The sequence below is a fragment of the Protobothrops mucrosquamatus genome, unplaced genomic scaffold, assembly GCF_001527695.2.
Source record: "Protobothrops mucrosquamatus isolate PMUCROS unplaced genomic scaffold, P.Mucros_1.0 scaffold2622, whole genome shotgun sequence".
NCBI classification, from domain to species: domain Eukaryota; kingdom Metazoa; phylum Chordata; class Lepidosauria; order Squamata; family Viperidae; genus Protobothrops; species Protobothrops mucrosquamatus.
Genome location: NW_015388676.1, coordinates 196,752 through 209,578, shown reverse-complemented (window position 1 = coordinate 209,578; position 12,827 = coordinate 196,752). Strand labels below are relative to the sequence as shown.

The 12,827-nt window shown below is 45.1% G+C and overlaps 1 protein-coding gene across 1 annotated transcript in view; it reads left to right on the top strand.

Annotated features, from left to right (window-relative positions):
- LOC107296060 (deleted in azoospermia-like) overlaps positions 1 to 12,612 on the top strand; it is a 38,383-nt gene extending 25,771 nt beyond the window's left edge. The window contains exons 9-11 of the mRNA XM_029285967.1: positions 9,641 to 9,745; positions 11,384 to 11,482; positions 12,427 to 12,612. Coding sequence (XP_029141800.1) covers positions 9,641 to 9,745; positions 11,384 to 11,482; positions 12,427 to 12,480 — 258 coding nt within the window. The 3' untranslated portion in view covers positions 12,481 to 12,612. The remainder of the gene's footprint in view (positions 1 to 9,640; positions 9,746 to 11,383; positions 11,483 to 12,426) is intronic.
- The last annotated feature ends 215 nt before the right edge of the window (positions 12,613 to 12,827 follow it).

Genomic DNA, 12,827 nt, shown 5'->3' with positions numbered 1-12,827 from the left:
AGGGAGGATTTTAGGTAGGGATGATTTTAAGAAAATTTTAATTGACACACAGCTTCTAATATTTGGCTTTTAATTTGGTTTTATGGGGGTTTTTTGTTCTTTGATGTATTTTGTTTGTCTGTTTTAATATGCTGTGCACCGCCCTGAGTCCTACGGGAGAAGGGCGGTATATAAATTAAATTATTAAATTAAATTATTATTAAATTAAATTCATCAAGGGCGCTACTAACACCAAGCCCCCTGTAGTCCATAGATATCCCTCCTGTGAACTACCGCGGGTTCTGCGGGCTCTTACCAATCCGCCCTTCGAGCCCCTCAAAACATGTGATTTGCAATACTTATCACACGAAGTGGCATTCTTGGTGGCTATCACCTCAGCGCGGCGGATTTCCAAATTGGCGGCACTCTCCACCAGGGATGATTTGTGCATTTTTCACCGGGACCGAGTGGTCCTTCGTCTTGATCCGACCTTTGTCCCAAAGGTAAATTCTTTGTTTCACAGGACTCAGGAAATTGTGTTACCAGATTTCTGTCCTAATCCGTCGCATGCTCTGGAACGACAGTGGCACCTACTGGACGTCCGCAGAGCACTCCGTTATTATATCTCACGGACGGCTGCCTTCCGCACCACCAAGGCCCTTTTCGTTTTTTGTCATCCTCCTTCTAGGGGTAGGAAAGTATCCTCCCGCATGATTGGCAGGTGGATTAGGGCTTGTATTGCGGAGTCGTATTGGGCGGATTCCGTGCCTGTTCCAAGGCACATTACGGCCCATTCTACCCGTAGCGCGGCTACTTCCGCGGCCTGGGACACTGAAGCGTCCATGGTCCTCTCCGTCACCCTTCGTTAGGCATTATAAAATTGACAAGTTCGCCTCGGCGGAGGCCTCCTTTGGCAGGAGGGTTCTCCAACAGGTACTCCCTCAAAGTGCCACACTGGGCAGGCCTGGTTCCCTCCCTCAGGGACAGTAGGCTTTGGTATGTCCCATTGGTGGATTCTCCATCTCCTATGCTGGAGAAGGGGCATTGTCTTACCTGAATGCCTTTTCTCAGCACGGAGATGGAGAATCCACTCCCACCCTAGCAAGTATTAGGCCTAGTTATATGTTTGTGAGCCAACACGTCTTGCTGTCAGTCATGGCTTTGCCTGCGTCGAGACTGGGATCCTCTGGCCCAGGAGAGGCATGGCAACTTTGGCTGACTTGATCTGATTGGGCAGGAACACAGTCTAAACCCATTGGTGGATTCTCCATCTCCGTGCTGAGAAAAGGCGTTCAGGTAAGACAACGCCCCTTCTCCAGCATGGAAAAGAATGGAGAATCCACGAATGGGTTAAAGAAGTCCTCTAGCCCAATCAAACACAGGAAATAGATGAACTTTTTGCTAGTCAGCTAACTAAGGTATGTAGGAAGCACATCACAATAGTAATGGGGGATTTTAACTACCCTGACATCAACTGGGAGACAAACTCTGCACCAAGTGGAAGATCAAACAGATTCCTGACAAACCTAGCAGATAACTTTGTCTCCCCAAAAGTAGAGAAGGGAACTAGGGGATTAGCTATTTTGGACCTAATTCTTACTAACAGAGATGAAATGATAGAAGGTGTTGAAGCCATAGGAACCTTGGGAGGAAGTGATCATGCAATATTGGAATTCAACATTATGAAACCACAAGCAATACAACACAGTCAAACTAGAGTCTTGGACTTCAAGAGAGCTAATTTCAATAAACTTAGAGAGGGTTTGGGAAGGATTCCATGGATGAGAATCCTCCAGGGGAAAACAACTCAAGAGGCTTGGGAAATTTTGAAAAGTGAGATAATAAAGGCCCAGTCTAGCACAATACCAACAAAGGAAAAATAACAGCTCCCAAAAGAAACCAGCATGGCTGCATAAAGAACTCTCTGATCAATTGAAAGATAAAAAGGACAAGTATAGAAATTAAAAAGAGGGACACATAACTAAGTCAGAATATCAGCAAATAGCCCGAGCCTGCAAAGACGAAGTGAGGAAAGCTAAGGCTCAAAATGAAATAAGGCTTGCAACCAAAGTCAAAAATAACAAAAAAAGCTTCTTTCAACATGTAAAAAACAAGAAAAAAGTGAAGGAAATTATTGGTCCATTAGTGGGTGAAAGTGGCAAGAAGGTGACAAGCAACAGGGAGAAAGCAGAACTATTTAACTCGTTTTTTGCATCTGTCTTTACACAAAGGGAAAAAACAGACCAACCTATCAAAAATAGTAAAAAACATAAAAAACAAAATAGAAATACAAGTTAAGATAGGCAAGAAAATGGTAAGTGAACACCTGTCCAGCCTAGACGAGTTCAAATCACAAGGACCAGATGGATTACACCCCAAGGTTCTCAAGGAACTGGCAGATGTGATCTCAGAACCACTGAACTATATTTTTCAAAGATCCTGGAGCACTGGGGAACTACCAGAGGACTGGAAAAGAGCTGATGTAATTCCCATCTTCAAAAAAGGGAAAAAAAGGACCCAGGAAATTACAGACTTATCAGCCTGACCTCAGTACCTGGGAAGATTCTGGAAAAGACAATCAAACAACGAATCAGCGAACACCTACAGGCAAACAAAGTCATTACTAAAAGCCAACACGGGTTTGTCAAAAACAGATCATGCCAGACAAATCTTATTGCATTCTTTGACCAAGTGACAAAATTAGTGGACCAGAGGAATGCTGTGGATATAATTTACTTGGACTTCAGTAAGGCATTTGACAAAGTAGACCACAACCTACTACTTGATAAGATAGAAAAATGCGGGTTAGACAGCATCACCACCAGATGGATCCGTAGCTGGCTGACCAGCCGTACTCAGCGTGTGGTCCTCAATGGAACCACATCTACATGGAGGGAAGTGTGTAGTGGGGTGCCCCAGGGCTCTGTTCTGGGCCTAGAACTAAGGAGAAACTTCCTGACAGTTAGAACAATTAACCAGTGGAACAACCTGCCCCCAGAAGTGGTGAATCCGCCAACACTGGAAGTTTTTAAGAAGAAACTGGACAGCCATTTGTCTGAAATGGTATAGGGTTTCCTGCCTGAGCAGGGGGTTGGACTAGATGATCTCCAAGGTCCCTTCCAACTTTATCATTATTTTTTATTATTATATATAAGGGAGGGAGAGGAGACCTCCCTTAGTGACGCGCGGCATCTGTCACAAAGTGTGACTCCGTGCTTAACGGTGGGCCGGACTTCACAGTTCCTCGTGTAGGCCTGTACCACCTCGGTGGGCCGTAGCTGTATCTCCTGCAGACCAGGACAGCTTCAGCGATCTGCTGGAAAACTCCTGATAATTATGGCGGACAACACCGTTCCACAGGCTTCCACCTCCAGTGGAAATAAGAAACACAAGTCATCCAACCAAGAAGCAGCCGCGAAAATCAAGGCCAAAACCAAAAGAACATCTAAGGCGGCTGAAAAGCAGGCTGGTCGCAGGCACAGGGCATTAGAAAGGCAATTTTCCAAAGCCCAAAAGCGCGCAGCCGAGGGCCCGATTCCCTCGGCTCCTCCTCCTATTGCATCAACAGCGGGGGATCCCCGTCCCTCGTCCTTTGTGCAGGCTTGGTCTCCAGAACAGAATCTAGATCAGGATCTCTCACTTGGGTTCAGCCAGGATCACCTTTCTCTTTTTGAGCAGGATCTAAGAGTGCGGACCCAGGATCCGCCACCAGGGGCCGAGTTCACCCCTCCCACAGTGGCAGGTGGAGTCTCGGAGAATTTCTCCCTCGCGGGTCCATCTCAGGCTCCGTCAGCTTCATTCACTCCTACGGTGGCGGGACTCCGCCCCCTGGAGCAACCTTCATTTATGGACCAACTCCAGGCCATGATTTCTCAGGCTGTTGCTCAAGCTATGGCTTCTTCAGCATGTGCCCCAACGACCCCGGGGATGTCACACCCTCTCCCTTGTGCGGGGACTTCACGGTCCAGGGATTATCAGTACCCGGATCCGGCTTCTCCACCACATTCCTGTGGGAGCGAGGTATCCAAATATTCGGAGCAGGTCCTCGAAGAGGGTCAGTGGTCGGATGATGAGGAGGCGCATACGGAGGCCCCTCCCTTGGTTGGTTTGTTCAACCCTACTTCTTTCTCTTCTCACATAAGGCCTGCGCCACCGGGAAGATCGAACTGGAAAAGACTCCGGCCCCCGATCAGACACCCGGTCAGGTTACCAGCCCGCTGTTCTCAGAACCTGTAGTGACACATCAACAGATTCCTTGTCCTCCCATGTTTCTGAAATCGGTGCGGGATCAATGGGGTTCCCCAGGCACCTTTTCCGCCCTCGGGGGGATTGACCGTAAACTCATAGATACGGTTTCGACCCTGAATGAGGCGTTGGAGGTTCCGGGAGTGGAAGAGTCCCTTACTCCCATCCTTTCAGAATCCAAGATTCTCCAACGTCGCCGCACGTAGATTATTCTGGCTTAGGAATTGGCGTGCTGACACCAAGCATAAATGGAGGGTGGCCGCGGCCCCGTACCAGAGCGGTCGCCTCTTTGGGGAGGCTCTCACTCCGTACCTGGTGGAAAACAGGGAAAAGAGAAGGGTACTTTACCATCTGTCCAAAAGATCAGGCAGGCGTTTCGCCCCATATAACCGTCGCCCTCCCTTTCGATCGGGATCGGAACCGGTCTCAGGTAATGTATCACGGCCCTTTCCAGCAGGACCAGACCGTTCCTTGGATCGGTCCAGTTACAGAGACAGGCCCAGACAGCAGGTCCCGAACAAACGTCCTTTTCAAGGCAGAGGAGGTTGCCCCTTCCGTAGGTCAAGGTGACTTGGGGTGGATCCCTCCCATAGGCGGCAGACTGACTCATTACATTCGCAAATGGGAGGACACCACCACGGACGCTTGGGTGCTCACCACCATCAGGGATGGCTTGTCCCTGGAATTCGTGACAACCCCCCCTCGACGCTACATCACCTGTCCCCAGTTGCGGAATCCCATAAAAAAGGCCCTCATGCAGGAAGCCATTCAACATCTCTTAATGTTGAATGTTAATCAGACACATGACACATAGAGGCCATAGAGCGGGTACCATCGGACCAACTAGGGCAGGGGTTTTACTCCATCCTATTCATAGTACCGAAATCTTCAGGGGGATGAAGGGCGATACTGGACCTCAAGGTTCTAAACTCGCATCTGTCGTATCGTAGGTTCAAGATGCAGACACTTCAATCCATCTTGGCCAGCGTACGGCAGGGGGACTTCCTGACATCAGTAGACCTTACAGAGGCATACCTTCACATCCCCATTCATCCGAATCACAGAAAATTCCTCAGGTTCAGGTACTCCAACCATCACTTCCAATACAAGGCTCTCCCGTTTGGCCTATCATCGGCCCCCAGGGTTTTCACCAAGGTCCTGGCGGTACTGGCCGCACATCTCAGGTCGGTCCCAATTCGCGTTCAGTTTTACTTGGACGACATCCTGATCCAGTCGTCCTCTGCACCGAATGCACTGACGGACCTGGAGCTAACCATAGGGATGCTTCAAGGTCATGGGTTCTTAATCAATTTTCAAAAGAGCCACTTGGTTCCAGCCACTCGTCTATTGCACTTAGGCGCTATAATAGACACAACCCTTTGTCAAGTATTCCTATCGCAGGAGTGCCAAGTCAGCATCCGTACTCTGGTCATCAAGGTCCGCAGGGAACAATGGGTGACCCTAGCCCTGCTCTCCCAACTGTTGGGGAAACTAATTTCCTGCATTGCCATAGTTCCTTGGGCCAGACTTCACACACGACAGCTCCAGTGGCTCTTACTTCCCAACCAAAGGCGGGGCATAAGCTCTTTTCCCCAGAGGGTAAGAGTTCCAGCACAGACGCTCAGATCCCTTCTCTGGTGGCTCTCCCCAGCTTTGTCCAAGGGGTCCCTTTTCAGAGAGCCCGTTCGTGTGACCTTGACCACGGATGCCATTCTATTCGGCTGGGGGGCACACCTCCAACTTCAATTCGCCCAGGGCCGGTGGTCCCAGGGAGACCTCAGACAAAACATCAACTGGCTGGAACTCAGGGCTATACGCCTGGCACTTTGCCACTTCCGCAGAACGATTGCGGGGTGCCACGTGTTGGTCCTGGTGGACAATGTGGCGGCAAAGGCCCATGTCAATCGGCAGGGCGGTACTCAATTGTGGGCCCTGATGTCCGAGGCCCGGTTACTGGGATCATGGGCGGAGCGGAATCTTCTTTCCCTGAAGGCGGAGCACATTTCAGGGGAGGCGAACCGGCATGCGGATTATCTGAGTCGCTCTACGGTAGACCATTCAGAATGGAGTCTGCATCCACGTCTCTTCAGAGAGATCGCGCAGCGGTTTGGTCAACCGAGTGTCGACCTATTCGCCTCCCCAGTGAATGCTCAGATACCACGGTTCTTCTCCCGTTTCCCCTCCCAGGGGTCGGAGGGAGTAGACGCTTTCCACAGCCCTTGGCCTGGTGGACTGCTATACGCCTTCCCACCGTTTCCCCTGATTCCGGCGGTCATCAGAAAACTATTACAGGAACAAGCGGAGCTGATATTTGTGGCCCCACACTGGCCGAGACGACCATGGTTCGCGGATCTCGTGAGCCTTGCCGTAGCTCCTCCGTGGAGGATTCCTCCAGAGTGGATAATCCTGCTACAGGGGGTCATACGACACCCAGACCCGCAATGGCTCCAGTTGACCGCCTGGCATCTGAACGCCAGTTCCTGACACGGGGTTCATACTCCTCAAGAGTGATCTCAATGATCCAGGCCTCTCGGTGGCAGGCGACAAATCGGATCTACGATGCCACCTGGTGGAACTTCTGTCACTGGTGTGACCAAAATACTTTGTCCATTTCTTCTGTTACTATTCCGAGGATACTCGAATATCTCTTGGAAGGCGTGGATAAGGGCCTAGCACCCAACACTATCCGTAGGCAGGTGGCGGCTCTCTCCACGGTTTTCACCTGTGCCAACTCCACGTCGTCGTCTCAACACCCAAGGGTTCGATCCTTTATCAAGGGGGTTACAAACAGTAAGCCTCCTGTAGTCCATCGTTATCCCACTTGGGAGTTACCACGGGTTCTTCAGGCTCTTACAGGAACCTCTTTTGAACCCATCAGATCTTGCACTCTACGACTCTTGTCCCTTAAAGTGGCCTTCTTAATAGCAGTAACATCGGCAAGGCGCGTCTCGGAATTAGCAGCTCTTTCCGTGAGGGAAGACCTATGCACCTTTCATCAGGACAGAGTGGTCCTACGGTTGGACCCCTCGTTCATTCCCAAGGTTAACACCTTATTCCATAGGGCACAGGAGGTTGTATTACCGGACTTTTGTCCTAACCCATCACACAACTTAGAGAGGCAATGGCATGCTCTAGATGTACGCAGGGCCCTGCGATATTACATTAAACGGACAGCTGCCTTTCGTAGATCGGAGGCGCTCTTTGTATCTTTCCATCCAGCTTCTAAAGGTCAGAAGGTCTCTTCCTCTACTATTGCCAGGTGGATCAAGACCTGCATCGCTCCCTGCCTGTTCCAAGCCGTCTGACAGCACACTCCACTCGCAGTGCCTCTACATCAGCTGCGTGGCACACTCAGGCTTCTATTGTTGACATTTGTAGGGCGGCGACGTGGTCTTCGCCTTCCCCCTTTATCCGTCATTACAGGCTTGATAAATTTGCCTCTGCAGAGGCCTCCTTCGGCCGCCGTGTTTTACAACAGGTGGTTCAGTCAGCGTTGACACTTGACCAGCCTGTTTCCCACCCGTAGGGTCACATGGGCTTTGGTATGTCCCATTCGTGGATTCTCCATTCTTTTCCATGCTGGAGAAGGGGCGTTGTCTTACCTGAACGCCTTTTCTCAGCATGAAGAATGGAGAATCCACCCCCTCCCCTTTTTGAAATTCACAGTCAGGTCAGTGTCAGTAGCTGGTAGCCAACACATCACACAGTTTTTAGCTTTTCCCTTTTCGAAACTGGGGCAAGGTCCAGTCGAGCAGGAGTGTGGCAACTTGATTGATTTGGTCTGATTGGGCTAGAGGACTTCTTTAACCCATTCATGGATTCTCCATTCTTCATGCTGAGAAAAGGCGTTCAGGTAAGACAACGCCCCTTCTCCGAGCTTGTGAGTTGGTTTCCGAACATTTCATTACCAGGCTAGGTAACATCTTCAGCGGAGTTTAGGGGATGTCGGTGTCAGTATTCTTCTATTTATAAGGGCTTCAGGTGTAGGTGTGTCAAGTGAGGGTCTTGTGATGGGTTAGGTGTGAGTCATCAGTGAGAATCTTGTGATGGGGAGGTTACATCAGGTCAGGGTCATTGGGAGGTGAACTGGTGGGGGGGCTTGTGTGGGTTGGTTCTGTCTCTGGTTGGCTTTGCGGTTGATTTGGGTTCACAAAACGGGTGTCAGAAATGACAGCCAGAATTCTCCAACCCCTAGGAATAGCAATAGCCCAAACCCACAGCCACACTCTGCCAGGAATTATCCAGAACCAAAGACAAGATACAGGAGGATGAAAGAAACAATGTAATCTACAAAATCAACTGTAACCATTGCAACCAATTCTACGTGGGACAAGCATCACGTCAATTAAAAACCAGGATCCACGAACACCGGCTGGCAGTCAAATGCCACAATCCCAAATCCTTAATCTCTACCCACACCGACACCAAACAACACCAGTTCAATTGGAGCAACACAAAAATAATTGGCCATGCCACCACCCGCCATGCTTGTGAGTTCATTGAAGCCTGGCATTCCACAAGTAATTCCATCAACAGACACATCGACCTAAAACCAGCCTACAAACCCCTCAGAATCCAAAGATTCTCACTGACTTACACCTGACCCATCACAAGATCCTCACTTGACACACCCACACCTGAAGCCCTTATAAACAGAAGAACACTGACATAGACATCCCCTAAACTCTGTTGAAGGTGTTAACTAGCCTGGTAACTAAATGTTCAGAAACCAACCCACAAGCTCGGAGAATGAACCTTCACCCTCATTGGCATACATGTTTATTTTAACTAATTTGATCATAAATGAATCAAGCCACAATTTCCAAGATGTCTACTATTGTTCAATATCACTCACCTAGATACTGTCCACTGAAATATGTTGCAGTTTTTAATATCCATTCCGTAGGGTTAGTAAAATTACTTAACATTAATTGAAACATTCCATTTGTAAGAATAACAATTCTTGGTAGTTATCTTTTGTAACCAAGTAGACTGTCAGTTGTGTGCATTGGTCTCCTTCACCCTCTTGCATGGAAAATGTCTCTTGCATTTGCTTCACTTGTGGAGTTGCTGCTGACTAGAGTGGTTTTTTGGCAGTCTCAATATGATTGCTGTTTGCATAATCAGTATTAATAGTTGCCTCATCCTTGCATAATTATTCTAAGCAACACAACTTAAATTGATTCTGTTTAAAAGATGCATAATGTGTATGGTAATCTTTCTAACGAAGATCAAAATGCTACAAGTTTGCCAAATACAAACAAATCATAACTAAGTAATGCTATAGTTATGCTTCATGTATTTTTTTAACTTGTAATACTGAATATACTTCTGTTAGTTTCTATCTTAGTCTTCTTTGGTCAGTTCATAGAATGTACGGTATTCATTTCTGTTAACTCTCTTAAACTTTACACAGGCATATACTACAGTGAATTATGGTAGTGAAATGGATGTAGGAAATGACCAAGCAGAGCGTTCTATGCCTGACACTGCACAGTCATTTGTAAACAGTCCACAAAAGGTATACATGATTTCTTTTGTGATCCACCTTTACATAGTGATCAGACATTAGATGTGTAATCAATGAAAAGCAAGAGCAGAATAGAAAAAGGACAGGTAGTTCTTGTTTAGCAACCACAGTTGGGACTGCCAATTCTATCACTAAGTAAAGTGGTCACTAAGTAGGAAACCAGGTGATTGCAGCTGTGCTTTCTGGCTCAAAACTGACAAAACTAATCAGTTTCACACCTTTGGCTTTTGTTTGCCTCCTAACTACTCCCCCACCCTTTGGAATGCTCACCCATTGCTGGGATAATTAAGGGAATGTGGAGGGGGGAGGGGAAGGAACAGGTCAGACACCCAGAGAGATTGCCTACAGAAATTGCTTGGTTTTATTTTTCTTCACCCACCCACAGCAGAGAGATTGGAGAGGAAGGGATTACAAGAGAGTAAGCAGGCACACAATGGAAACTATACTGGTCTATATGTGTAGCGCACTAGCAGCTGCTGGCATCAGCACATTGCTTTCTATGTGTATTCCCCATTGTATGCTTGCTTAGTGACTGTAATGGTGATCATGTGACTGAAGAACAGCAACAGTTGCTGAATAAGGCAGTCAGTAAGGACTACTGTAGTATTGTGTGCTTTGCTTCTCTTCTAATTGCCTTTTTTGTAGAGATTATAAACCAATGTTCCAAAAAGACTATGGATCTGTTACTTTTTCAACATCTACTATGTTTGCTAAAAAGCCTACAATTGGCCAGTATGCTAATGCATGGGTTGGCAATTTGCAGTCCAAATATAGACCCCCTGCATAGAGTTCATGTCTACCCAGGACTCAAGATTGCATGCTTAAATTGAATGGCAAGATGCCCAAATTTCTGTGGTGCAATTTTGTTTTGTTTTTCCTCTCCAAAGGGTATAAATGGGAGCAAGATGCCTCTTGGAGAGAATTTTTGAAGTGTGCATCCTTTATACACACACCATGACCTAAGATTAAGCTTCTGAAATTTGGCTGTTTTGCCATCAGGTTTGAGCCATAAGTATAGGGCTTTCAAAGGATGAAAATGGAAGCAGTTTGCATTGAATTCATATACCCACTCTTAAACCCCTACAAAACAAAATACACCTGTCTCCCAATAATGTCGCACTGGTTGGGAGAGGAAGATAATGGCCCCTGACTCTCAGAAAGTTGTCTACCTTTATCTGATGTAATGCATGTTTAGGAGATGTAATTGTGTGGCAGTAATGTTAGTTATGTAATTAAACTCATCAGTATGAGATTTATATGCTAGTTTGAAAGCAACATTTGTTGTTTTTTTGAGGCAAACACATAGGATTTCTTAAAAAGGTATTTTTCTGTTTACTTCCACACTTGCAGCATATTAATTTTTAGAATATCTGGCATCTCAGATTACATTGTTTTAAGTCTTGTAAAATAGTTGTTTTCATTGTTATCCATAACTGGATCCTAAGCAAATTCAATCATTAGGAAATGGATGGACCACTTTTGTATATATTCAAGAAAGAAAGGGTGTTACAACACCTGTTTGACAAGACTGACATTATCTCCTTATGTAGCAATGCAACATTATCTTTAGGCGTTAGAAAACCTCTAACACAATATTCACAATATATTAATAAAGATTAATTATTTTAGAACTCTGTGGATCGCAGCATACAGACAGTAGTATCATGTCTATGTAATCCAGACCACAGATTGAGGAACAATATTGTAACTCAAGAGGACAATCTTAAGGTATGAATAAAACTGCAAGCTAAGACCTCTTAAGAGTTCTGCTGTTGTTAAGAATGGTTAGAGAGGATCAAATTTCTAGGGATAGTATGTTTGGCATCTAAAGATGGGGAAATATTCTGACTGTAGATTTGACAGAGATGGCTACAGTTAAGCACTTGCCTCCTTTATAGATTTATTGTTGCATTCTAATTTGTTATTCAAATGCTGTTTTCACTGTTTTGATGGCAGATATTTGACAGCAGCTTCACACATCACAAATTATAATGGAGAATGCACAAGTGAAGTCCACATTTATTTTCTACACTGCAGAATAAATGATGAATGGATTATTGTAATCACAGGCCAGAACACAATTTAGTGTAATTTAATCTTAAAATATATTTTTATTTGTATTCTGTTTTATGACAGTTTTGAATACCTAATTGTATTTGCCAATCTAATACATTATGAATATAGTGGAAAGGTCTTAAAACTGCAATTTAACCAAATGTGTATAATTAGTGGCAAAGATAATCCCTTTTCTAAATTTAAAAAACAAAGAATGGCCACCTAATAATTAGCATAAATCATATCTTAGAGAAAGTTTATACATCAATCATCTGACTTTTTTCTTAGTGCCTTATAAAAGTAATTTTTAATGTTTAATATCATTTACTGAAATATTTACAATATGGACAAAAATGCTGTTCCAGAGGAACTTTATAAAAACTGCTTTTACAATACCATAATGTGAACAATAAAGTAGCTTGTAATTGATAACTACTTGTTTTCTTGATAAATTGCCCAAAAGTATGGAAAGAAAATACACAGATAGCTTTTTCCAGGGTTTTCTTAAATTGGTTTGTTATTTGATTCAGGAGCTTTATTCTTAGAAGTAAATAATAAACTTTTGAATTTGAATCTGGTTGTACTTTAATTTATCTTCCTCAACCTTCATTTTGTAGGAGAAGAGAGCACATCATTTTAGAAGAAGCAGAGCTGTTCTTAAAACTGTTTGATTCAACACTAGAGTTAGAAAAGCTGAAATATTCATGTTTGTCATTTGTAAAAATAGAAAACCTTGCAGGTTAATATTGCTGACAAAACATACTTGACAATTATGTAGCCCTACTGGCAAAAGTTATTTGAAGTTGGAGTTCATTTGAAGTTTGCATGAGATAAGATTCTAGATGTTTGAATTTGTTATTTATTTCTAGGCATGTTTACATGTTTTATCTAGTCTAGATTTTTATGTGTTCTAACTTCTAATCAGAAAATGTCAAGTTTAACAGTTGGAGTTCTTAACTATTCTAAACATTGGGTTGTGTTTCTAAGCTTTAAAATGTGGTTTTACTGCATGTTGGCA